General features: G+C 56.0%; 1 protein-coding gene across 4 annotated transcripts in view; it reads left to right on the top strand.

The window, feature by feature from the left end:
* Positions 1 to 23445, top strand: part of LOC138740907 (REST corepressor 2-like) — a 57725-nt gene that overhangs the window by 20861 nt on the left and 13419 nt on the right. For 2 of the 4 annotated variants that reach the window (XM_069894222.1, XM_069894221.1), the window contains 3 exons: positions 15796 to 16005; positions 16821 to 16877; positions 23062 to 23142. In XM_069894222.1, coding sequence (XP_069750323.1) covers positions 15796 to 16005; positions 16821 to 16877; positions 23062 to 23142 — 348 coding nt within the window. Of the gene's footprint in view, positions 1 to 4381; positions 4651 to 15795; positions 16006 to 16820; positions 16878 to 23061; positions 23143 to 23445 lie in introns of those variants that run through there. The other 2 variants (XM_069894224.1, XM_069894223.1) reach the window with 2 other exon arrangements.

Below are 23445 nucleotides of genomic sequence, written 5' to 3' on the forward strand. Positions count from 1 at the left end.
CCCTCTCCCTCCCTCATTCCCCTCTCCTCCCTCATCCCCCTCTCCCACTCATTCCCCTCTCCCCTCATTCCCCCTCCCCTCCTCATTCCCCCTCTCCTCCCTCATTCCCCCTCTCCCTCCCTCATTCCCCCTCTCCCTCCCTCATTCCCCCTCTCCCTCCCTCATTCCCCCTCTCCCTCCCTCATTCCCCCTCTCCCTCCCTCATTCCCCCTCTCCCTCCCTCATTCCCCTCTCCCTCCCTCATCCCCCTCACCCTCATTCCCCCCCCCTCATCCCCTCCCCCTCATTCCCCCTCTCCCTCCCTCATTCCCCCTCACCCTCCCTCATTCCCCTCTCCCTCCTCATTCCCCCTCTCCCTCCCTCATTCCCCTCTCCCTCCCTCATTCCCTCTCCCTCCCTCATTCCCCCTCTCCCTCCCTCATTCCCCTCTCCCTCCCTCATTCCCCCTCTCCCTCCCTCATTCCCCCTCTCCCTCCTCATTCCCCCTCTCCCTCCTCATTCCCCCTCTCCCTCTCATTCCCCCTCTCCCTCTCATCCCCTCTCCCTCTCATTCCCCCTCTCCTCCCTCATTCCCCCTCTCCCTCCCTCATTCCCCCTCTCCCTCCCTCATTCCCCCTCCCTCCTCATTCCCCCCTCCCTCCCTCATTCCCCTCTCCCTCCCTCATTCCCCCTCTCCCATCCCTCATTCCCCCTCTCCCTCCCTCATTCCCCCCTCCCTCCCTCAATCCCCCTCTCCCTCCCTCATTCCCCTCTCCCTCCCTCATTCCCCCTCTCCCTCCCTCATTCCCCCTCTCCCTCCCTCATTCCCCCCTCTCCCTCCCTCATTCCCCCTCTCCCTCCCTCATTCCCCCTCTCCCTCCCTCATTCCCCCTCTCCCTCCCTCATTCCCCCTCTCCCTCCCTCATTCCCCCTCTCCCTCCCTCATTCCCCCTCTCCCTCCCTCATTCCCCCTCTCCCTCCCTCATTCCTCATTCCCCCTCTCCCTCCCTCATGCCCCCTCTCCCTCCCTCATTCCCCCCTCCCTCCCTCATTCCCCCCTCCCTCCCTCATTCCCCCCCTCCCTCCCTCATTCCCCCCCCCTCCCTCCCTCATTCCCCCCACTCCCTCCCTCATTCCCCCCCTCCCTCCCTCATTCCCCCTCTCCCTCCCTCATTCCCCCTCTCCCTCCCTCATTCCCCCTCTCCCTCCCTCATTCCCCCTCTCCCTCCCTCATTCCCCCTCTCCCTCCTCATTCCCCATCTCCCTCCCTCATTCCCCATCTCCCTCCCTCATTCCCCTTTACACTCCCACTTCCTCTTCCCTCCTCCCTTTCCCTCCCTCCTCCCTCCTCCCCTTTCCTTCCCTCCTCTCCACCTCTCCCCATACTTCCTCTCCCTTCCCTCCTCCCTCCCACCCCCATCTCCCTCCCACCCCCATCTCCCTCCCACCCCCATCTCCCTCCCACCCCCATCTCCCTCCCACCCCCATCTCCCTCCACCCCATCTCCTCCCTCCCACCCCATCTCCACCCTTCCCAACCCTCTATACCCCTCCTTCACCTATCCCAATTCCTCCACCCCTCCCAATTCTCTCACCCCACCACACCCTCCTCACCCCCACTCACCCATTCCCTTCAATATACCTTCCCTCTCAATACCACCTCTCCCCCACACCTCCTCCAACACCACCACCCTTCAACTCAACCCCCCCCTCCACATGCTCTCACCCCTCTCCTCACCCCCACCCTACCTTCTCCATCCTCCCCTCCCAACCCCTCAGCCCACTCCCCCTACACTCTCCACCACTGGAACCCATTACCAGCCCCTCCATTGTCTCCTGCCCCCAGGTCGATGCACTCCCCCCATCTCCTGCCGCAAACAAGACCCCAGTTTGCATCAAAGTCAATGCAAGGAGGGGCCTCCGGTTTTCCTCCCCAATCCCCCTGGGATTTACCCCTCCATCATCCCCAGGAGCTTTCCACCCCCCCATCCCCCCCAGAACCAGCACCCGATCCCCCCCAGGACCAGCCCCCCACCCCCCCCAGGATCTGCCCCCCACCCCCCCAGGACCTGCCATCCTATTCCCCGAGACGTGCCATCCTATTCCCCGAGACGTGCCATCCTATGACCCCCGAGACGTGCCATCCAATGACCCCCGAGACGTGCCATCCAATGACCCCCGGGACGTGCCATCCTAGGACCCCCGGGACGTGCCATCCTAGGACCCCCGAGACGTGCCATCCTAGGACCCCCGAGACGTGCCATCCTAGGACCCCCGAGACGTGCCATCCTAGGACCCCCGAGACGTGCCATCCTAGGACCCCCGAGACGTGCCATCCTAGGACCCCCGAGACGTGCCATCCTAGGACCCCCGAGACGTGCCATCCTAGGACCCCCGAGACGTGCCATCCTAGGACCCCCGAGACGTGCCATCCTAGGACCCCGAGACGTGCCATCCTAGGACCCCCGAGACGTGCCATCCTAGGACCCCCGAGACGTGCCATCCTAGGACCCCCGAGACGTGCCATCCTAGGACCCCCGAGACGTGCCATCCTAGGACCCCCGAGACGTGCCATCCTATGACCCCCGAGACGTGCCATCCTATGACCCCCGAGACGTGCCATCCTATGACCCCCGAGACGTGCCATCCTATGACCCCCGAGACGTGCCATCCTATGACCCCCGAGACGTGCCATCCTATGACCCCCCGAGACGTGCCATCCTATGACCCCCGAGACGTGCCATCCTATGACCCCCGAGACGTGCCATCCTGTGACCCCCGAGACGTGCCATCCTGTGACCCCCGAGACGTGCCATCCTGTGACCCCCGAGACGTGCCATCCTGTGACCCCCGAGACGTGCCATCCTGTGACCCCCGAGACGTGCCATCCTGTGACCCCCGAGACGTGCCATCCTGTGACCCCCGAGACGTGCCATCCTGTGACCCCGAGACGTGCCATCCTGTGACCCCCGAGACGTGCCATCCTGTGACCCCGAGACGTGCCATCCTGTGACCCCCGAGACGTGCCATCCTGTGACCCCGAGACGTGCCATCCTGTGACCCCCGAGACGTGCCATCCTGTGACCCCGAGACGTGCCATCCTGTGACCCCCGAGACGTGCCATCCTGTGACCCCCGAGACGTGCCATCCTGTGACCCCCGAGACGTGCCATCCTGTGACCCCCGAGACGTGCCATCCTGTGACCCCCGAGACGTGCCATCCTGTGACCCCCGAGACGTGCCATCCTGTGACCCCCGAGACGTGCCATCCTGTGACCCCCGAGACGTGCCATCCTGTGACCCCCGAGACGTGCCATCCTGTGACCCCCGAGACGTGCCATCCTGTGACCCCCGAGACGTGCCATCCTGTGACCCCCGAGACGTGCCATCCTGTGACCCCCGAGACGTGCCATCCTGTGACCCCCGAGACGTGCCATCCTGTGACCCCCGAGACGTGCCATCCTGTGACCCCCGAGACGTGCCATCCTGTGACCCCCGAGACGTGCCATCCTGTGACCCCGAGACGTGCCATCCTGTGACCCCCGAGACGTGCCATCCTGTGACCCCCGAGACGTGCCATCCTGTGACCCCGAGACGTGCCATCCTGTGACCCCCGAGACGTGCCATCCTGTGACCCCCGAGACGTGCCATCCTGTGACCCCCGAGACGTGCCATCCTGTGACCCCCGAGACGTGCCATCCTGTGACCCCCGAGACGTGCCATCCTGTGACCCCCGAGACGTGCCATCCTGTGACCCCCGAGACGTGCCATCCTGTGACCCCCGAGACGTGCCATCCTGTGACCCCCGAGACGTGCCATCCTGTGACCCCCGAGACGTGCCATCCTGTGACCCCGAGACGTGCCATCCTGTGACCCCCGAGACGTGCCATCCTGTGACCCCCGAGACGTGCCCCCGCATCCCCCCGGGATCTTTTCCTCCATCCCCCCAGGATCTTTCCCCCCAGGATCTTTCCCCCCAGGATCTTTCCCCCCAGGATCTTTCCCCCCTCTATCATGCCACCCCCCCACTAGGATCTACCCCCCTATCATTTCAACCCCCCCCAGGATCTCCCCACCCCATCATTCATCCCCCCCCCCCACCAGGATCCCCTCTCCATTATTCCCCTGGGAACTACTCCCATCACCCCAGGATCTGCCCTCCCATCATTCACCCCCAGGATCTGCATCCATGTCATTCCCCCCCAACAGGATCTCCCCCTCATCATCCCCCCCCAGGATTTCCCCCACCCCCCCGGGATTCCCCCCCACCCACCCGGGATTTCCCCCACCCCCCCGGATGAGCCAATGGCATGGCAGGAGTGCGACGCGCATGGACAGCAGGGAGGGAGGAGGTGGTGCGGCGGGCGGATGGCTCCGGCCGGAGAGCAGGGGCGGTGAGGCGGCGCTGCCGGCACTACTTGCGGCCGGCGGGGCTCATTGTGCGGGCCGGACCGGAGCGGCGGCGGCGGGGACTGGGACCGGTAGCCGGCTAGGGGGCAGCCCAGCTGGCGGGGTCGGGGCACTGGGACCCGGCACGGGGCAGCCCAGCCGGCACCGAGGAAGCCCCGTGGTCTCCGTTCACTTGACCCAGCGCCAGGGGACGGGGCAGAGGCGGCGGGAGCTGGAATAAAGGGGGAGGCGACGAGGGGCTGCGTGAGGCCGGCGGCTGGCAGGCAAGTGGGGGAGGTGGGTGGTGAGGGAAGGGTAGGAAGTGAGGGGGAAAGGGAGGAGGGGAGGGGAAAGGGAGGAGGGGAGGGGAAAGGGAGGAGGGGAGGGAGAAGGGGGAAAGGGAGGGGAGGGGAGGAGGAGGAGGGGGCAAAAGGAGGGGAAGGGGAGAGAGGGAGGAGGGGTGGGGTGAGAGGGGAGGGGTGGGCATGGTAGTGGAAAGTGGGTGGGGGTGAGGAGAGGGTGAAAGGGGAGGGGGTGGGGAAGAGGAGAGTTGGTATAGAGGAAAGGGGAGGGATAGTGGGGAGGAGGGATTAGGGGAACCATGGATGGGAAGGTGGGTAGAGGAGAGGGGGAGGGGAAAGATGGGAGGAAGGGGAAGGAGGGGGAAGATGGGAGGAAGGGGAAGGAGGGGGAAGATGGGAGGAAAGGGAAGATGGGAGGAAGGGGAAGATGGGAGGAAGGGGGAGGGGTAAGGTGGGTGGGATGAAGGGAAGAGGGGTGGGGAAGGGAAAGTGGGGTGGGTCGGGGGTGGGGGAAATGAGGAAGGGGTAGGGAGGGAAAGGTGGTGGGGCAGGTGGGTGGGGGGTGGGGAGGCAAGTGGGGGAAGAAGGGGGTGGAGGTGGGAGAAAGTGGGAGGGGGTTGGGGAAGGAGGGTAGGGGTGAGGTATGTGGGATGCGGTTGGAGGAGATGGGTGGGGGTTTGGCGTGTGTGGGTGGATGGGGAGGGGTGTGGGTGCTTGGGGTAGGGGGTGGATGGATGGGGAGGGGAAGTGTGGGACAGGTATGGGTTGATGGGATGGGGGGATTGGGTGTGTGTGGCGGTATGAGGTGGGTGAGGGTATGTGAGGTGTTAGGGGTAGTGGTTGGTGTGGGTGCGTAGGGGTCAGGGGTGAGGGTTGGGGTCGTGGGGTGGGGGGAAGGGGTTGGGGAGCAGTAGGGAAGTGAGGAGGTAGGGGTGATGTCGGGGAAGGAGATAGTTGAGGGGATAAGGGCAGAGGGGTAGTGAGGGGTGTGGCAATGGGGAGAGGGGTTGGAAAGTGCTGAGGGGTGAGGGTGAGGGGTCAGTCATGGGGAGGGAAAGGCTAAGTGAGGGGGTGTGGATGAGGGGTGGGGGAGTGGCAGGGTGTGAGGCAGCGAGGGTGCAGGGTAGGAAGGGAGATAGCAGAGGGGCACAGGGGTGGGGAAGGTGAGGAGGGGAGGGAAAGGGGTGAGTTGTGCGGGAAAGAAGGGAGAGGTTATGGGAGGGGAGGAGAGTGTAAAGGGAGAGGGAGATTGGGGGAAGGAGAGGAGGGGTAATTTGGGAGTGGGTAGTCTGAGTTGAAGGGATTGGAGGAGGGAACTCATTTGGGATGGGAGGGAGGGAGAGGGGTGGGAGGAGTGGGCGGGCTGAGTGAGGGAGTGTGGGGGTGAGGGCATCGAAGGAAGGGAGAGGGTCAAGGACGGGTTTGGAAGGAGGGAAGAGGAAAGCAGTGGAGGGGATGTTGGAGCTCGAGGAAGAAGAGCGTGATGGGAGGGGTGAAAGCCAGCGGTCTCTGTGGGGGGTGGGGGGTTAATAAAGCAGAGTTGAGTGGTGCAACAAGATTATGGAAGGGGTGCAGTGGATTCGTGGGGCGGGTGGGTGACCTTGTTTGATCCGGGGAGAACATGAAGCTTGGATCATGGAGGGTCAGGGTTTGAGATGATAGGTGTGGCTGTGAGGGTGCAGATGGACGGCGTCCGGGTGGGCTCAGTGGAGGGTTGGTCGGGGCTCGGAGTTGCATGTCCTCACGAGCTGGGGGGAGGTGGGGGAGGGAGTGAAGCTGCTCAGAGCGGGGGGCGAATTTCTGCCCAGAGCTCCCCATGCTGCCTCCGGCTGTCGGGAACCCACTGGCGGAGTGACGACTGGTGGGAGGGAGGCCAGACCTCAGAAGCTGGTGCCCTGCTCCCCGGGAGTGTGCTGTAACAAGGGAAAGAGTTGGATGTTAGTGGGAGGCGTTGGTAAAGAGGTTCGAGAGGGAGGCGGTGGGCTCCCAGTGCAACTGGGCTTTGTGTGACTTGAAGCATCTTGTACTCCCCACCCCTTCACATCTGTTTGACCCAGTGGTGGAAGAATCTTTTTTCCTTCTGCAAATTGCATTGTGGTAACTATCTGGGATGGGGGGTGGGGGGGTGTGCTGAACTGTTCAGCCTCCTGTTCAGTGCAACCTTAGCTGAACTGCATCTTAACTCCATACGCCTGCGTTTTCACACTCCTTTTACCCTGTCAGCCCATCCCGCAATCTCCAGCAGAGCCTGCAGCCCCCTTTGTGATGGGCAGACACCCTCTGTGTTTCAGAGCTGCCTCCTCCCTTTCGCTTCGTTGCCGAGGGATGCGTTCCTGCCTGTCAGCGCGGCCAGGTTTATCCTATTCCCCCACCCCCCCTGCCACCCCCCCCCCCAGCTGCTCTGAGCAGCTCGCTGAGATCAAATCTCCGGACCTCAGGAAACCACAATGCAGGATTGTTTTTTGAAGTCTGCCGTGAGAAATTAACTGCCTCGACTCTGGAATCAATCTGCTTAATTTCCCCCCCCCCCCCCATCTGCCCCATTCTTACCCCCCCCCTCTATCTTTGCCTTCCCTGCAGCATGGTAGGATCAGGAACCAATTCTTTTCCACCCCCTCATCCCCTCCCTGTCTCGTGCCTTAAGCTACAGGCGACGCCTCCACCCCTTCACCAGCTGAGACGCAGTTAATCCTCCGCTTTCCACCCTGCCCAGTCCCTCTCACCTTGTTCAGGCAGGGGGAGGAGGTGGTATGACAGTAATTTGATGGGGGGAGGGGTGCGTTCCTCGCTCTGCTGAGTTGGTGTTGAAGCAGCGAGTGCGCCCTGCCCTGATGGTTAGGGTTCCCGAGGTTGGTCAGTGTGTGACGACTGGGGGCTGTGTGTCCGTCCGTCCGTCCGTCTGTGTGTGTGTCCATGTCATGTGGGGGTGTGTGTGTGACAGTAAGAGTGGGTCAGTCACTGGTTGAAAACGAGTTAAGTTTGCTCATTCTAGATGCTGTTGAGATTGACATTGCTGAATCAGAATTTATTGTCATGAACAAGTCACGAAATTCATTACCACTGAATGTTACAGCACAGAAAGCAGGCCCTTTGGCCCTTCTAGTCTGCTGAACTGTTATTCTGCCTGGTCCCACTGCCTTAAAATAAAGCCTCTTTACGAGGAAGTAAAGCACAGATGAGATTTGGTGCCAAGCTTCTGTTACATTCAGTCTGGGTTCCAACAGCAGTCCCCCTTGACCCTCCCCGATTCCCGTCTGCCCTTCCACCATCTTGCCACCGAAATGAAAGGGTGGGGCCAAGGTTGAAGGGAGGGAGTCACCCAATCCTAATAGCGTTAGTGCAGGTGAAAGACCAAGATCTGTGTGGAGTTTGTACGCTCTTCTCGTGTCTGCATGGGTTTTTCCCAAGGGACTCACTCCTCTCAGTGTACTGGGGTTGTTGGTCAGTTGGGTGTAATTGGGCGACATGGGCTTGTGGGGTGAAAAGACCTATTACCGTGCTGTATGTCTACATTAAAGGGGCATTGTTTCCAATGTGGGCAAAGCCTGAAGCAGGCAGAATCAGTCCGTGAAATCTCTTCCCTCGAGAATCAGCAGAATGTGAAACTCTACCTTGGGGAGGGTTATATTAGGGAAATTGTGTTGGGGAGAGGGAGAGAGTAGGAGTCGGAAAATGAAGGAGTGAGGGAGAGAAAGAGAGAGAGAGACGGGGAAGGAGGAGAGGATAGAGACAGAGAGATGGAGGGCCAGAGAGATGGGGAGGGAGAGAAGGAGGAGGCAGAGAGGGGGAGAGAAGCAGGGCAAGGGGGAGGTGGAGAGCCAGAGAGGCAGGGCTAGGGGGAGAGGTAGGGAGAGAGAGATAGGGAGAGAGAAAGAGAGGAGACTGATGGGAGCTAGGGGAGCGGAGGTGGAAGGAGAGAGAAGGTAGAAAGCAATGGGTATGGGGAGGGGGAGAAGCAGAAAGGAGGGAGGAGAGAAACAGACAGGAGAGAGGGCAAATGACAATGGGAAGGGGAGGGAAGGGAGGAGGGGGAAGAGAGAAAAAGAGGAGGGGAAGGGAAGAGGAGAGAGAGTGCGAGAGAGGTTGTCTGCGGGGAGCTGGGTTTGATTCTGATCTCTGGTACTGTCTGTGGCGTTTGCACATTCTCCCCCTGACCGAGCAATTTTTTTTTCCCCCACCCCCACCCCCAGTTCTCTGGATTCCTCCCATATCCTGACTGCTGTAAGTTTGAAACTGAAAAGCACACAGCAGTTGGGAGCTTCTGCCTGGCTGCCTCCTCGTCGTGGGAGGGCCAGGAGCTGGATCTCCTGGTGTCTCAGTTTCAGCTTCTGCCTGGCTGCCCCAGCTTGTGGGGACGCTGCGCATGTCAATCTCCCAGTCTTGGCTTGACCTGCTCTCAGGATGGGTGTTACCGTGGCTCGTATCTGTGGCTGCAGTGTGATGCAAATTATTACTCTGGACGGGAGTAAGCTGCATTTGTTTATCCCTGTTTCCATCCTTTTTGCAAATGGGGAGTGATGTGGCCTCACTTTACAGATAGGCTATTATTTCAGTATTGGGCACCTAGGGGGTTGGTAGATGCCAGATATTTTCTGGTTGCCTGAGACTCTCTTCCAATGCTTTCACTAAGAATAAACAATTTAAAAGACAAAAATACTGTCCTTACACTGAACAAACTTCATGAATGAATATATAAACCTTAAAGCATTTTATTTTCAGTCACGTTCTTTGAAAACATTTAACCGTCGCTGCATTTGCAGGTTCCTCCCCCTCCACGGAGCTGCCCGAAAGACCAACAATAGATAATTATACCACCCCCAGTTTACAGATGAAGCCTCTGACCGTGGGTGACTGAGCAGGGATAAGGAGACAACTTAAGAGGGTCGCCCCAACAGCGAGTGGCATCGACCCGCACTTCACCCTGGCCAAGGCTGTTTCATACGACTTTATCCAAACAGCTGCTACGAGCAAAGCCCAACCAAGGCTTCCGCTGGCTGGATACCCTATATATCCGTGTAATCATTAATACTGTGTAACAGTCGAACCACCCCCTCTCTTTATTTGGCCTAAAAATTGTATTTCTTTGTATGACCCATGTAAAAGACGACCCTGCCTGCCTATCCGTGCTCCCAACAATGAACCCTTGACCCGGCCGCTTGCCCATCTGAGCTTCTGATGCCCAAACCTGGACTTGCCACTTGCAAGGGAGGGGTGCCAAGGGCACCGAAGGCATTCTGATTGTGTCTGAGCTATGCACCTGGAGCTCAGGCTTGGACTGGATGCTGTTTGGCTGCAGAGGCTGCGGGAGTACTGGAGGTGAAACCACGGATATACGATGTCTTGGTGGGGGGGAACTCCCTTGTTTCTCTTTTTCTGACTGTAAGGGGTGCTGGGCATTTTCTGCTGTTGGGGAAATCTTTGTCTGCCTTACGGTTGAATTAAGTAAATTTCACGTAATATCACATTTTCTTACGTGACAATAAAATAATTTTAAATCTTGAAGGAGTGGGACTGGGGAAGGTTTTCCAACTTTTTACTTGACTAGAAACTGAAAAATAGGTGCAGGAGGAGGCCATTTTGGCCCTTCAAGCCTACTCCGCCATTCAAAAGGATCATGGCTCTGATCAGTCCCTGCTTCCTGCCTTCTCCCCAGACCCCCTAATTCTCTTAGCCACAAGGGCCAAATCTAACCTACTAAATATTGACAAGGAACCAACCTCAACTATGTCCTGTGGCAAAGAATTCCACAGATCCACCACCCTCTGAGAGAAGAAATTTTTCCTCATCTCAGTCCTAAAAAACTTCCCCCTTATCCTTAAACTGTGACCCCTGGTTCTGGTTTTTCCCAGCATTGGAAACAACCTTCCTGCAACAAGTCCGTCTAAACCTTTGAGAATTTTAAATGTTTCCATAAGATCCCCCCCTCAGTCTTCTAAATTTCAGAGAATACAAGCCTAGTCTATCCACCCCCTCCATGGCAAGGAGGTCCTTCCTCAGATATGGAGACCAAAACTGCACACAGTACTCCTGATGTGGTCTCACCAAGGCCCGGTACAGCTGGAGCAGGATCTCTTAAAGGAGTCTGCAGATGCTGGGGCCAACTGCAGTGCATGGGCGTGCTGGAGAAACTCAGCAGGTCACACGGCATCCATGCAAGGGCCCAGGCCCAAAATGTTGGTGACCTTTCACTTCCTACGCATCCTGAATTTCTCTAGCACCTTTGTGTATTTGAAAAGTCAGTGCGGCCGAGGAGTTTAAGAAAAGCCTCCGCTCTGGTTCCACGTAATGAGGCTTGAAGGACTGTACAATCTGGGGACGTGCTGATTACTCGAGGATCATTTCGTTTCCCAGGGATGCGGTGCCTGGTTGAAGTAGGGTTGGGAAGATTAAAGCATTCCCGTTGAGCTGCAGATAATGTTCAGCACTTCCTCTTCAGAGGATCTTTTTCCCTCAGTTTAGGCAAGTTAAAAACGAGAGGACATTGGTTTAGGGCAGTGGTTCTCACCTTATTCAGTCTAAGGCCCACCTGGCTTTCGGCCCTAGGTGCTGTGGCAGTGATAACAATATTTTCAAGCCAAAGGCAACTGTAACAAATACATTTTTAGTTCATTTGAAGTATTTTATTTAACATTTTTAAAGAACAAAAAAACACTGCTAGCCAACACTGAACATTAAAAACTCCCATTCAAAATCAAGGCTCAAGCCACTGTAATGAGACCCACCCTGACCTCAGGGTGTTGGGAAGTCATCAGCCCCATTCATACTGGCAATTAACCGCCAATCTACCGGTTAACGTGCCAAATGTGGATGCTCGTGAACCGGCACACAGGCGTCAGATTGCCCCATGGATGAACCGTCTGGGGAGGGTGTGTCATTGCCGATTCAGTTTTTGGATCGGCATACAGGCTAGCCCAGTGTGAAAGGGACAAGGGGTGTGCAGGACGTCACCGCTGGAGGATAGGGGCCCCTTTGCTCTGGGATGCTGGGATAGAGGCCAGTGGTGGGCGGTGTTGGGTCCCTTGTTGTTCGTCATTCACATTAATGATTTAGATGATGGAGTGGTAAATTGGGTGAGTAAATATGCGGACGATACGAAAATAGGGAGTTGTGGATAGTGAGGATGGTTTTCGGAGCCTGCAGAAGGATTTGGACTGTTTGGAATGGTGAGCTGAAAGGTGGCAGATGGAGTTTAATGCAGATAAGTGTGAGGGGCTTCATTTTGGGAGGAATAACCAAAAGAGGATGTGAAGGGGGGGCATTGAGGAACAGAGAGATCTTGGTTCATCGTTCTTTGAAGGTGGATTCTCATGTAGATAGGTTGACGAAGAAAGCTTTTGGTGTGCTGGCCTTCATAAATCATAGCATAGAATATAGGATGTGGGAGGTGATGTGGAGACTGTTCAAGGCATTGGTGAGGCCAAGTTTGGAGCATTGTGTGCAGTTCTGGTCCCCAAATTAGAAATTAGAGGAAGGATATCAATAAGGTAGAGAGGATGCAGGGAAGATTTATTAAAATGTTGCCTAGATTGCAGTATCTAGAATACTGAGAAAGATTGAGTAGACTGGGACTTTATTCATTGGAGTGTAGAAGATTGAGGGGGTGGGGATTTCATAGAGGTATATAAAATTATGAGGGGAATAGAGTAGATGTGAATAGGCTCTTCCCCCTGAGGGTAGGAGAGATTGGAACAAGGGTTCATAAGTTAAGGGTTAGGGGCAAAACTTTGAGAGGGGGCTCTTTTCTCAGAGAGGGGTGGCTGAGTGGAATGACCTTCCGGAAGAGGTGGTTGCAGCAGGGCCAATTCTGTCATTTAAGAGGAGGTTAGATGAATACATGGATGTGAGGGGGTTGGAGGGTTATGGGCAGGGAGGAGGGAGGGAGCAGGTAGAGTTTCACTTAAATCAGTGTGGACTAGAAGGGCCGAGATGGTCTGTTTCCCTACTGTAATTGTTTTTTATATATATGGTGAGTACAAACAGGTGCAGAGAACCTGTTAACATTGGTCTATTGTGAATGGCAAAAAAGCTATTTTGAACCGGTTCACTGACTAACTGGTAAATTGGCCATTCAGTGTGAAAAAGGCTTCTGTGGCCCACTTGGGCACACACTGTGGCCCACTGGTTTAAGGTTAAATTTATTGTCATGTAATTTAAAAAGTGTCACGTTATGCAATATTGTCTCATCTGCCATAAGGCAGACAAAGATTTGCCATTGGCAGAAATTGCCTGGTACCTCTTACAGAAAAAGAGAAACAAAATAGAGGACCTCCCCCCACCCCCCCAAGAGTCACCGTGGATTCGCCCCCAGCTCTCCTGCAGCCACATACAGTCCTGTCCAAACCATCAGCAACCTGACCTCTGAGGCGATCATCACTCTCGGCTCCATTCTTCCGTCTTGGTTCTGATACCTGGTACTCCCTCTGTCATTTTCGAGCCAGTCTGCAGCCTGCATGGGTTCCTTGCCTCATGTCACCAGCAGCTCTCCACCTGTGTGTTCTTAAGCCTTAGAGCCCCTCGCTGGCCCGCCGCCGTGGTTACCGCCCCGGGGGATGTCCCCTCTGCTTCTCCTCCTCAAACGGGGGGGGGGGTGGTCTCCCCATTTTCTGGTGCCATGGAGTCTGCAACCCCTCGTGGCCGCTGCCAATCACAGGCACTGCTATCTTGGGCACAGACCCTGTTACGAAATTTTAAATAAAATTACGGTCAGCTCCTTTAACAGGCAGTTTAAAGCCTGTACAGAGCTGACAGTAGTCGGACCCCTGTGGGGTCCACTCCAGCGGTTCTGGCAGCGCTGCTATTTTTGACATTTAGAGGGAGAGGTTTAAAGGAGACCTGAGGGACACCTTTTTCCAGAGGCAGGTTGGTCTGTGGAATGAGCTGAATGGAAGGGGAGAATTACGCTGCTTGAAAGACCTCGGACAGATCAGAATCAGGACGTATGTACAGTCATAATCAAGTCATAAAATTGGGTGTTTTGGGGCAGTGTCATAATGCAAACATGCATATTATAACCATCTTACTATTAATAATAAAAATAATAGGGGCACGAAAAGTGAGGCCGTGTCTGGGGGTCGTTGTCCATTCAGGAACCTGATGGCGGAGGGGAAGAAGCTGTCCTTGTGCCGCTGGGAGTTCGTCTTCAGGCTCCTGGACCTTCACTGATGGTAGCAGAGTAAAGAGGGCATGGCCTGGGGTGGGGGGGTAGGGTCTTTGAGGATAGAGGCTGCTTTTTAAAGACACCGCCTTGTGTAGATGTCCTCGATGGAGTGGAGTCTGGTGCCCTCTGTAGCTCCCTCACCCCCAGACCAACCCCCCCCAGCCCCACTCCCTGGAGGTCCCTCGCCACTTACCCAGGTCCGAGCACTGTACCACCTGTATATGGCACTGGCATCCAAATGGGCAGGTGGGGTAGTCGTAGCGCCTGTCTGAGGGCAGGAGGGTGGGCTCCAACTCCACCTCGTCGGCTGACCCCTCATCATTCTGCATGGCCGCCAGCGAGTCCGCAAAGTCCAGGAACTCGTGCTGAATGAAGTGGGTGGCGCCACAGCCAATCAGGAGGCAGGACAGGAGGAGGAGGTGGGCTGCCATGGCAGTCGAGCAAGGTGGGCAAGGGTCCTTCATGTCGCGGTCCAACCTGTGTTGGGTGAGATGGATGTCGTCAGGATCCAGGCGGGGATCGGCAGGAGGGTGAGCCCAGGGTTGTGAAGGGGATAAGTTCGACGCGAGATTCTGCAGACACCGGGGTTGAAGTAAAAACACATGATATTGGAGAAACTCAGCAAGTCAGATAGTTCCTTTATACAGCAAAGATGCAGAACCAAAAAAAAAAGAACCAGTCAATGATGCAACCAGCCAGAATGCTCTCCATAGTACCACCTGTAGAAGTTTTCAAGCGTCTTCGGTGATGTACCGAATCTCCTCAGACGTTTCATTGGCGAGCCTTCTTTGTGACTGCCTCATCGTGGAGGCTCCAGGACAGATCCTCGGTGATGTTGTCACCCACGAATTTGAGGTTCTTGACCCTCTCCACTGCTGAGCCCCTCGATGAGGACTGGATCGTGTTCCCCTGACTCCCTCCTGAAGCCCACATCATCTCCTTGGTTTTGCTGACATTGAGCACAAGGTTGTTGTCATGGCACCACCCACCGAGCTGATCTGTCTCCTTCCTGCAAGCTTCCTCATTGCCGTTTGTAAAACTGTTGACAACTGTGGCTAGGAAAGGGGTCAAACACCTTGGTCTTTATGAAGGAATGGGCAGAAGAGCCTGCTTCCGTGCTCTAGAACTAAGGTGCTGAGCAGCCACCATTTGTATTGAACAATGGGGCAGCCTTGAGGGATGAGCCAGCTTCCACTCTCCCGACCCCATCGGGAAATCGGGGCTGTTCATCTGTGCTCTCCCCGTGGAACACAGGATTGGATGCTCCTGGTTCGCTAATCCAGTACACCGGGGAGTGGGAGGCATGATTCGCAGTGAAATGTGGATGGATTTGGAGCAGGAGGAAGGGAGCGCAGGGTGGCAACAGAATGGGAAAGGTTCCAGGGGTGTGGGCCCAGCAGAGAAGCCAGCAAGAGCGGCACTCCTATTGTAGTAAAGGCTGGAGAAGCTCAGCTGGTCTCACAGTGCCAGAGGAGGAAAAGATGCCTAACCAATGTTTCTGGCCTGAGCTGTTCATCATGAGCAAAGCAGCAGGCAGGTGCCCGAATTATAAGATGGGGGGGAGCACAGGCCAACAGATGAGAGTCCGTGGGTGGACAGGGATAGGACAGGAGAGGAAAGGTGCGAACTAAGCGAGGGAGGGGGTAGTAGTTTGAATGCAGAGCTGGAGGGAAGGAGACATGGGGAGAGAGAGAGAGAGAGAGAAAGATGAGTGGTGAGGAGCTGGAGGGAAGGGAGAGAGAGACGGGGTTGGGGAGTGCCCTCCAATTTGCTGGTGTGGCAGATCACGAGGCCATGGACCAACGGGTTGGCAAGGGAATGGGATTGGGGGGGTGGGGTTGAAGTGGGTGCGCACTGGCTCTGTTTGACGAGCTGGCTGCAGGAGGGGATGGGCTGAAGGGGCCATCTTGGTGCCTCAGAACCCGGTGACCGACTGTCTCCCATCTTGTTCCCCCTCCCCCCACTTGCAGTGATGCCGGTGATGATGGAGAAGTCGGGCACGGCAGGAATTCTGTCCCGAGGAGTCAGGATGAAGGGGATGAACAACGGGAGCCAACAAGTACGAGACTCTGAGGAGGAGAGCAGTGACGAGGAGCGGCCGCATACCACCATGTCGGTCGTTTCCATCGAGTGGAAGAAGCGGGAGCAGCATGGCCTGCACGGTGGGCACTTCCATCTTAGTCAGTCCCGCTTTTACATCCTCGGGTATGGTGGGTGTAGTGCCCAGCGATGCTCCTGCCCCCTTCCCCACCCCCCCAGTGCCCTCTCAATTTGGCCTCTCGGTGCCCCCGGATCCTGCCCACTTTGGTACCCACTGCCCTGGTTCTGCCCCCGTTGGAATCCCCTTGCCTCTGGATCTGCCCCTGTTGGAATCCCCTGCCTCGAGGTCCACCCTGTCAGTGCCCCCGCCCCTGGATCTGCCCCCCTCAATGCCCACTGCCCCTAGATCTGCTCCCGGTGCCATATGGATCCTGCCCCCCTCGGGGCCCCTGGCCCTGTCCCTCTTGGGGCACCTGGATCCTCCCCTCCCTCCCCCCACGCAGGTGCCGCTGAACTGCCCCATGGGGTCACTGACCCTGGATCCTACCCCACCCCCCCCCTCCCCATCTTGAGCCCCCATTCCCCCACTTGGGCTCCCATGGTACCTCTAGACCCTTCCCCTGGACCCCCTACCCCAACCCCCCACTTGCGGCCGCCCCTCCCCTGTGATCCTACCCCTCCCAGCCCTAAATCCTGCCCCTCCTAGCCCCATTTCCCTTTTATTCTAGCCCTATCTACCCTCCTTATATTTATCTTTCCCCTCCTCCGCTCTCTCGCCCCGTCCCCCTCAACCAATTTACCCATTCCCCCTCCTCCTCCCCGCCATTCCTACCTGCCGCTCTTCCCTTCCTTGCCATCTTCCCACCCCCCGCCACTCTTCTCTACCCCCCCCCCCCCCCATTTTTCTATGAGCTGTATTCCAGTAAATTTGTGTCTTGTTCTCTGTTCTGTCCAGACAGCATGATCCGCGTTGGATCCGATTACCAGGCAGTGGTCCCAGAGTGTCACCCAGGTAGGAATTCTGTGGGTAAGAAGAGAAGAACCTCAGAGGGTTGAAATGTGAGGGAAGGAGTAACATTGAAACGCTGCCTGCCCTCTGGGTGGGGTGTGGGTGGGGGCTGTAGGAGAGAGGAAACCTCACGTTTCAGTGGAGAAGCCCGTTGACAGAGGCAATGATCTCAAGGTGACCTTGGGGAGACCAACGGATGCTGGAAAATCTCAGCAGGTCGGGAAACATCTGTTGGGAGAGAAGCAGTCAGTGCTTTTGCTCTGATTTTTCGACAGCACTGCGCAAGGGAAAGTCGCTGGTAGCAAAGAAGGTCGGGAAGGGATGTGCAGATCAAAGGGAGGTTTCTGTGATAAAGGCTTAATGGGGCATTTCGTATCCCTGGGCCTATGTCATGACTTCAGGTGAGGCTGGATTAAAAAAAAACAAGGAAATGGAAAATGCTGGACACTCTCCGCAGGCTGGGCAGCATCTGTGGATAGAGAATTATGTTTTGGAGGAGGCAGCACGCACTGGTGAGGGAGTTCTCCTCACATACCGAACGGGCTTGGAGGTGAACCTCAGTGGGCATTTTATTTTCGTCGGTCACAGGTTGCCAGGTCACGTTGAACAATAGGTGCGTTCAATTGGCCAATCGGCCTCTCGTCGTCAGGGGTGGTGCAGTTAGTGTGACGCTGTTGCGGCGCCAACAACCAGAGTTCAAATCGCGCCGTCCAAAAGGAGTGTGTGTGTTCTCCACGTGTCTGCAGGGGTCTCCGGTTTCCTCCTGCCATTCAAAACATACAGGGGGTTGGAGGTTAATTGGGCGGCGTGGGCTCATGGGCCAGAAGGGCCTGTTACCGTACTGTATGTCTAAATTCAATATTGGTAGGAACGAATGGCGACCATCACCTCGTGTCCCACAGGGACTGTTGTTTTAGTGTGCCCCAGAATTCCTGGACTGATGTTGACTCCCCGCGGGTTCACTCGAACACAGCCATTCTCAACCTTTTGTTTTGAACTGGCCCCTTTAGGGCTCTCCTCAAAGTTTATGGGCCTCCTTCCCTGTGAACCAGTCACGTTCAGCTAGTTTTTTTCCAGACTCCTCTCCTACCAACTACATGAAAAACATTTTATGATTTCAGGCCGTGCCTCCCCCCCCCCCCCCCCCCCAACCACCCTGCCTGTGGCACATTAAATATTGAGAATGGTAAAGGTTAAACAGGTGAGGACTTTATTCCCTGGAGCGTAGAGGAATGAGGGCAGATATAAGAGGTATTTAAAATAATGAAGGGGATAGATTGAGTAAATGTAGGTCGGCCTTTACCACTGAGGGTGGGTGAGATACAAACCAGAGGACACGGGTTAATCACTGCGCTCGCAGGTTCACACCAGCAGCCGTCTCCCCTCTCTCGTGTCTGCACCAGGAGCAGTCTCTCCTCCGTCAGGTCGGCACCGATTTACGTGAAACTCCACTAGTCCCACCTACCCACTCCCTGCCCATAACCCTCCAACCCCCTCACATCCATGCACTCATCCAACCTCCTCTTAAATGACTGAATTGACCCTGCTGCAACCATCTCTTCCGGAAGGTCATTCCACTCACCTACCCCTTTCTGAGTGAAAAAGCTTCCTCCTGAGTTACTTCTAAAGTTTTTCCCCCTAACCCTTATGACCCCTCATTCCAATCTCCCCTACCCTCAGGGGAAGAGCCTATTCACATCTCCCTCATAATTTTAAACACCTCTATCAAATCCCCTCTCAACCTTCTACGCTCCAATGAATAAAGTCCCAGTCTACTCAATTTTTTTCTGTATTCTAGGTACTGCAATCCTCCTCCAAACATTTTAGTAAATCTTCTCTGCATCCTCTCTACCTTATCGATATCCTTCCTCTAATTTGGGGACCAGAACTCCACACAATACTCTAAACTTGGCCTCACCAATGCCTTGAACAGTCTCAACCTCACCTCCCAGCTCCTATATTCTATGCTATGATTTATAAAGGCCAGCATACCAAAAGCCTTCTTCACCACCCTATCTACAGAAGAGTCTCTTAAATCTCTCTAATGTTCCAGCCTCCACCATCACCCCCCCCTCCTCACCCCCAGTCAAGGCATTCCAGGCCCCCAGAACTCTGTGTTTAAAAAACCATCTCCCCTAAACTTCCCTCCCTTCACTTTGTACAGACGTCCTCTGGGTGTTTGCCGATCCCACCCTGGGAAACAGGCACTGGCCGACCACCCTGTCCACGCCTCTCAGACTCTTGTCGACCTTGATCAAGTCTCCCCTCGTTCTCCTTCGCTCCAAAAGAGAAAAGCTAACCTGGCTTGTAAAAGTTATTTTCCAATCCATGCAACATCGTGGTCAATCTCGGGCAGAGGCAGAAGCCAGATGGAGACAAACGAGGGGTCAGGTGGAGGGAGGCAGGCTGGATGGGGTGCAGTGGGTGACGGGAGAGAGAGGCTCTCCTTGCTAGAGGAGTGGCACGTTGTTCAGCTGGGATGGGGAGGCTTCTCCAGGGCCTTCACTTCCTTCCTATATTGCGGTGGCAGCAGATAATAACGAAGCCTTACTTCTGCACACCCACCCCCCCCATCCCCAGTAGGGTGTACCCTTGGAAATCCTCACTCCCCTGCCTGCCCCAGTTGAAAGCGTTCTGCAATGTGTAAATGGAGTTCAGTAGTGCAGCGGTTAGTTCCAGAGATCCAGTCTCCATTCCTCCCCTCCACCGCATCCCCCCCCTTTAAGTGGGATTAGTTAAAAACACACAGAAAAACTGGAGGAACTCAGCCGGCCTTTCCACGGGAGACACAGACGCGCTGCCGGTGTTTCGGGCCTGAGCCCTTCTTCGAGGAATAAGCAGGATGAGCCAGAAGCAGGAAATCTCAGACAGTCTCAGAATTCAGACGGCGCCAGCTGGGGGAGGAATCCAGCCCTGCAAAGGTAAGATGTTGTCATGTCTGTGCAAAAGGAGACAGAGATGGGGGAAGGTGGGCATGGTTTTAACGAAAGCCAGAGAAGTCAATATTAATATCTGGCTGGAGGTTGCTGAAAGACCTATCGAGTTCCTCCAGTGCACGGTGTGTTTTTACTACAATCTCAGCGTCTGCAGACTTTCGTGTTTCACTCACTGCTTGGGGTTACCCCAGGTCCTTTCACTCAGCCGCTGCCAGGGGTTGGCGGAGGTAGAACGGGGAGAGAGTCTGGGGACACGTGAAATGGGGGAAAAGAATGAAAACACAACGCTGGAGAAACTCAGCTGGTCAAACAGGATCCTTTATGTAGTAAATATAAAGATACAGGGCATCAAGGGATGAGCAAAGTGTCGGCCTGAACAAATGGGGGTGGGGTGGGGGAGGAGCATGGTCCCACAAAAACAAACAGGGGGACGGCTCTGAAAGGAGAGGGAAGGAGGTGGAGAGCTGAAGGAATGGAGACGGAGGGACAGGGAAGGGAGGGGGAATGGGGAGTGGGCTGGCAGAAACCGGAGATAAGTTACAGCGAAATGTCAGTGAGTGGGATTAATGGGTTTGCTCAGGGCCATCATGGACTTGATGGGCTGAATAGAAACATCACAAGAAGTCGGCTCATCGAGTCTGCCCCGCCATTCTAATCATGAGCTGATCCATCCTCCCACTCAGCCCCACTCCCCTTAACTCTGAATAATTAGATACCTGTCAATCCCTGCCTTAAATACCTCCAACGACCTCGCTTCCACGGCCGCCTCTGCCAAAAAGTTGCACTGACGCGCGACCCTCTGGCTAAAGAAATCTCTCTGTTTTAAATCGACATCCTTTTATCCTGAAGTTGTGCCCCCTTGTCCTGGACTCCCCGATCGTGGGAAACGTGTATGTTCAATGTTTGATAGGAGGATGGAGAGTCAGTGTGGTGCATTTACCCAACCAGTTGCATTTGGAAATGAAAACAATAAATCTGTAGTGAATATTTTAAACTGTGATTTGAATGTAAGTGGTGCTCCCCAGGGGAGTGTCTCCAGCGCCCCTGGTTTTGATCCGAGATCAAGTTCTTGTCGCAAACCCATAGATCTGCCCCGAGCGCATTGGCTCTCCCCCCACCCCCCCCCCCCGCCCGTTCCCTCCGCATGTTGTTCTAGCATTCTTGGCCTGCGCCACAGTTATCCTGCAGTTTCTCTACGTTTACAGCGCGTCTTGCCACCTCAGACGCCATTCCGCCATTCTCAGGGTGTCTGGGAGGAGTCGGAGGCGTCAGACGTGTAAAAAGTGTGTACCAGGAACAGCAGTAGTCTGTCTGTCAGAGGTAAGAAACCCCTGCAGGGTGTGGAGAATGTTTCAGGTCCCAAGAGCTGGACCACTAGAGCGGCAGGGGACCGGGAGTTGGGCGTAACCACGCTCTTCTCTCCCGCTTGGCAATGTACAGGCCACCTCGTAGCCCAGGCCCCATTCTCTGCTCGGTTCGACGCTGGCCCTGAGTTTTCCTGGTGTGTTGGACTGCCCACTCCTCTCTCTGGGGTTGGGCGCTGCCTTCAGCTACACTTGCACCTGCTTTTCCTGCTGCTGTTCTGCGTTTTGTGCAAGTGTTCAATGGGATGTCTGCATATTGTACTTTTCACAGATGCCCCACCCTTTGAGGCTATTGATCCAAAAACAAAATGCTCTCTTGTGCTTTTTATCGATTGTGCTGCACACAAACACCAACAAGTGAGAACTCTTAGTTGTTCACAACTCCCCTGCTCCAGTGTCTGTTCCAGTTCTGCTGCTCGTCCCATTGCCCATCTGCAGCCTTGCTCGAGGCTTCTCTCCATCAGCACGGCACAAACTGACTGCAACACTTGGTGGGGGAGGAGCTCGACACCATCCATGGCAAAGCAGCCACTCAATTGGTTTCCCGTCCATCCCACTGTCTCCTGAACACTCCCTACTGATAACCCCCTCCCTCTGCCTTGAACCCTCCTCCCTCCATTTCCCCTTCAGACCTCTCCTTGCACTTCCACACCAGACCTGTTCCCTCCCTCTGCCTCCCCATTGGACCCCGCCCTCCGCCTCCCCATTGGACTCCTCCCTGCATTTCCACATGGAGGGAGAGGCTTCGTCTCCCCATCAACCCCTCCCTCCCTCCACCTCCCCATCGAACCTCTCCCTCCCATTGGACCCCCCCACCCTCTACCTCCCCATCGGATCCTTCCCTCCACCTCCCCATTAGACTCTTCCTCCTCCTCCCTTTCCCCTTCGGACCCCTCTATCTTTCTCCCCAATGGACCCCTCCCTCCACCTTCCATCTAGATCCCTCCCTCTGCCTCCCCTTCAGACCCCTCCCTCTGTCTCCCTATCAGACTCCTTCCTCCCTCTGCCTGCCCATCGGACCCCTCCCTCCCTCCATCTACCCATTGACCACCCCCCCTGCCCTCCAGCCCCCAAATATCCTTGTCCCCACCTCTGGGCACTGTGTCTGCAGGGACCACGTCTGCGGGATGCACTGCAGTTCCTGGCCCAGGCTGTTCCCTCCCCCCACCCGTCTCCCACCCAGGATGGAGGACACCACCACCTGCAGTTTCCCCTCCAGCATGCACACCATTCCAACAGGGAAACGTCTCGCTGGTTATTCATCATTGCAGAGTCTAAACCCTGGAGTTTCCCCAGCCAATGTCCTCACCACAGGGACCCCCCTCAAGCAGGTTAAAGAAAGCCCACCCTTCCAGAGTGATGCTCCACATCAATGTTTTGGGCTGCTCTGGAAGTGTCGGCATGGGGAGGGGTAAAACTGCTGTGAGCTGCCTCGGCCATCTGCTCTCAGAGCCCCGGGGTGAGGAAGAACACCTCCTTTCTCTTCGCAGCCCTGGCTCCCAGTAATTGCCTGACTTTCCCTGATCCCTGCACTCTCTCTGGGAGAGGGTGGGTGGGTGTTGGGGCGATGGGGTGAGGGATGGAACAGCCAGTTGCTAGGACAAAGGATCACAGTGTTGCTGGCTTCACACCAGTGGCTTGGAGGTGTTTACAGCTTTATTCCGTGCAGGAAGGCGACGAAGGGTTGGGGATTGCTCCCCCACCCCCCAATTCCACGCACTTTAAATCAGAGCACCTGCACCTTCTCCAGGCGTTTGTGCATTGCTCTACAGCCAAAGCGTCTGCAGACTTTCCTGTTGAACACCTGTAAGTGAGCCTCCCCTCCCTGCAAAGGAAAGGGCCTGATTGCTGACTGAGCTTTCGTTTGTCTTTTTCTTGTGTGTTTAGACAGTGCTGCTCGCTTCGGTGAAAAGGATGCCAAGGGCATGTTGGTGTGGTCTCCGAGCCACAACATTTCGGATGCAAAGCGTAAGTCAATTCCTGACAATCTGGGGTTTGGTTTGCAGCACTACTAGGCTTTGGGAGTTGCCCTGTTTTTTTAAAAAGCCAGTACCAGGACGATGGGCTGAATGGTCTCCTGGCCTCTCATCACCCTGACTGGTAATTGAAAGGCTGGTGGAAAATTTGACCTGAGTTCAACCACTGAATCCTGTGATGCACACGTTGCAAGGAAGAGGGAGGGGGTGGGGCGGGGGGGCTAAGGGGGGTGGGGAATTCACAAGAGCAGTCTGAGGCCAATCAGAGGGGGGAGCTTCAGCAGAGATGCCAGAG

This window comes from Narcine bancroftii, chromosome 8, assembly GCF_036971445.1.
Source record: "Narcine bancroftii isolate sNarBan1 chromosome 8, sNarBan1.hap1, whole genome shotgun sequence".
Taxonomy (NCBI): domain Eukaryota; kingdom Metazoa; phylum Chordata; class Chondrichthyes; order Torpediniformes; family Narcinidae; genus Narcine; species Narcine bancroftii.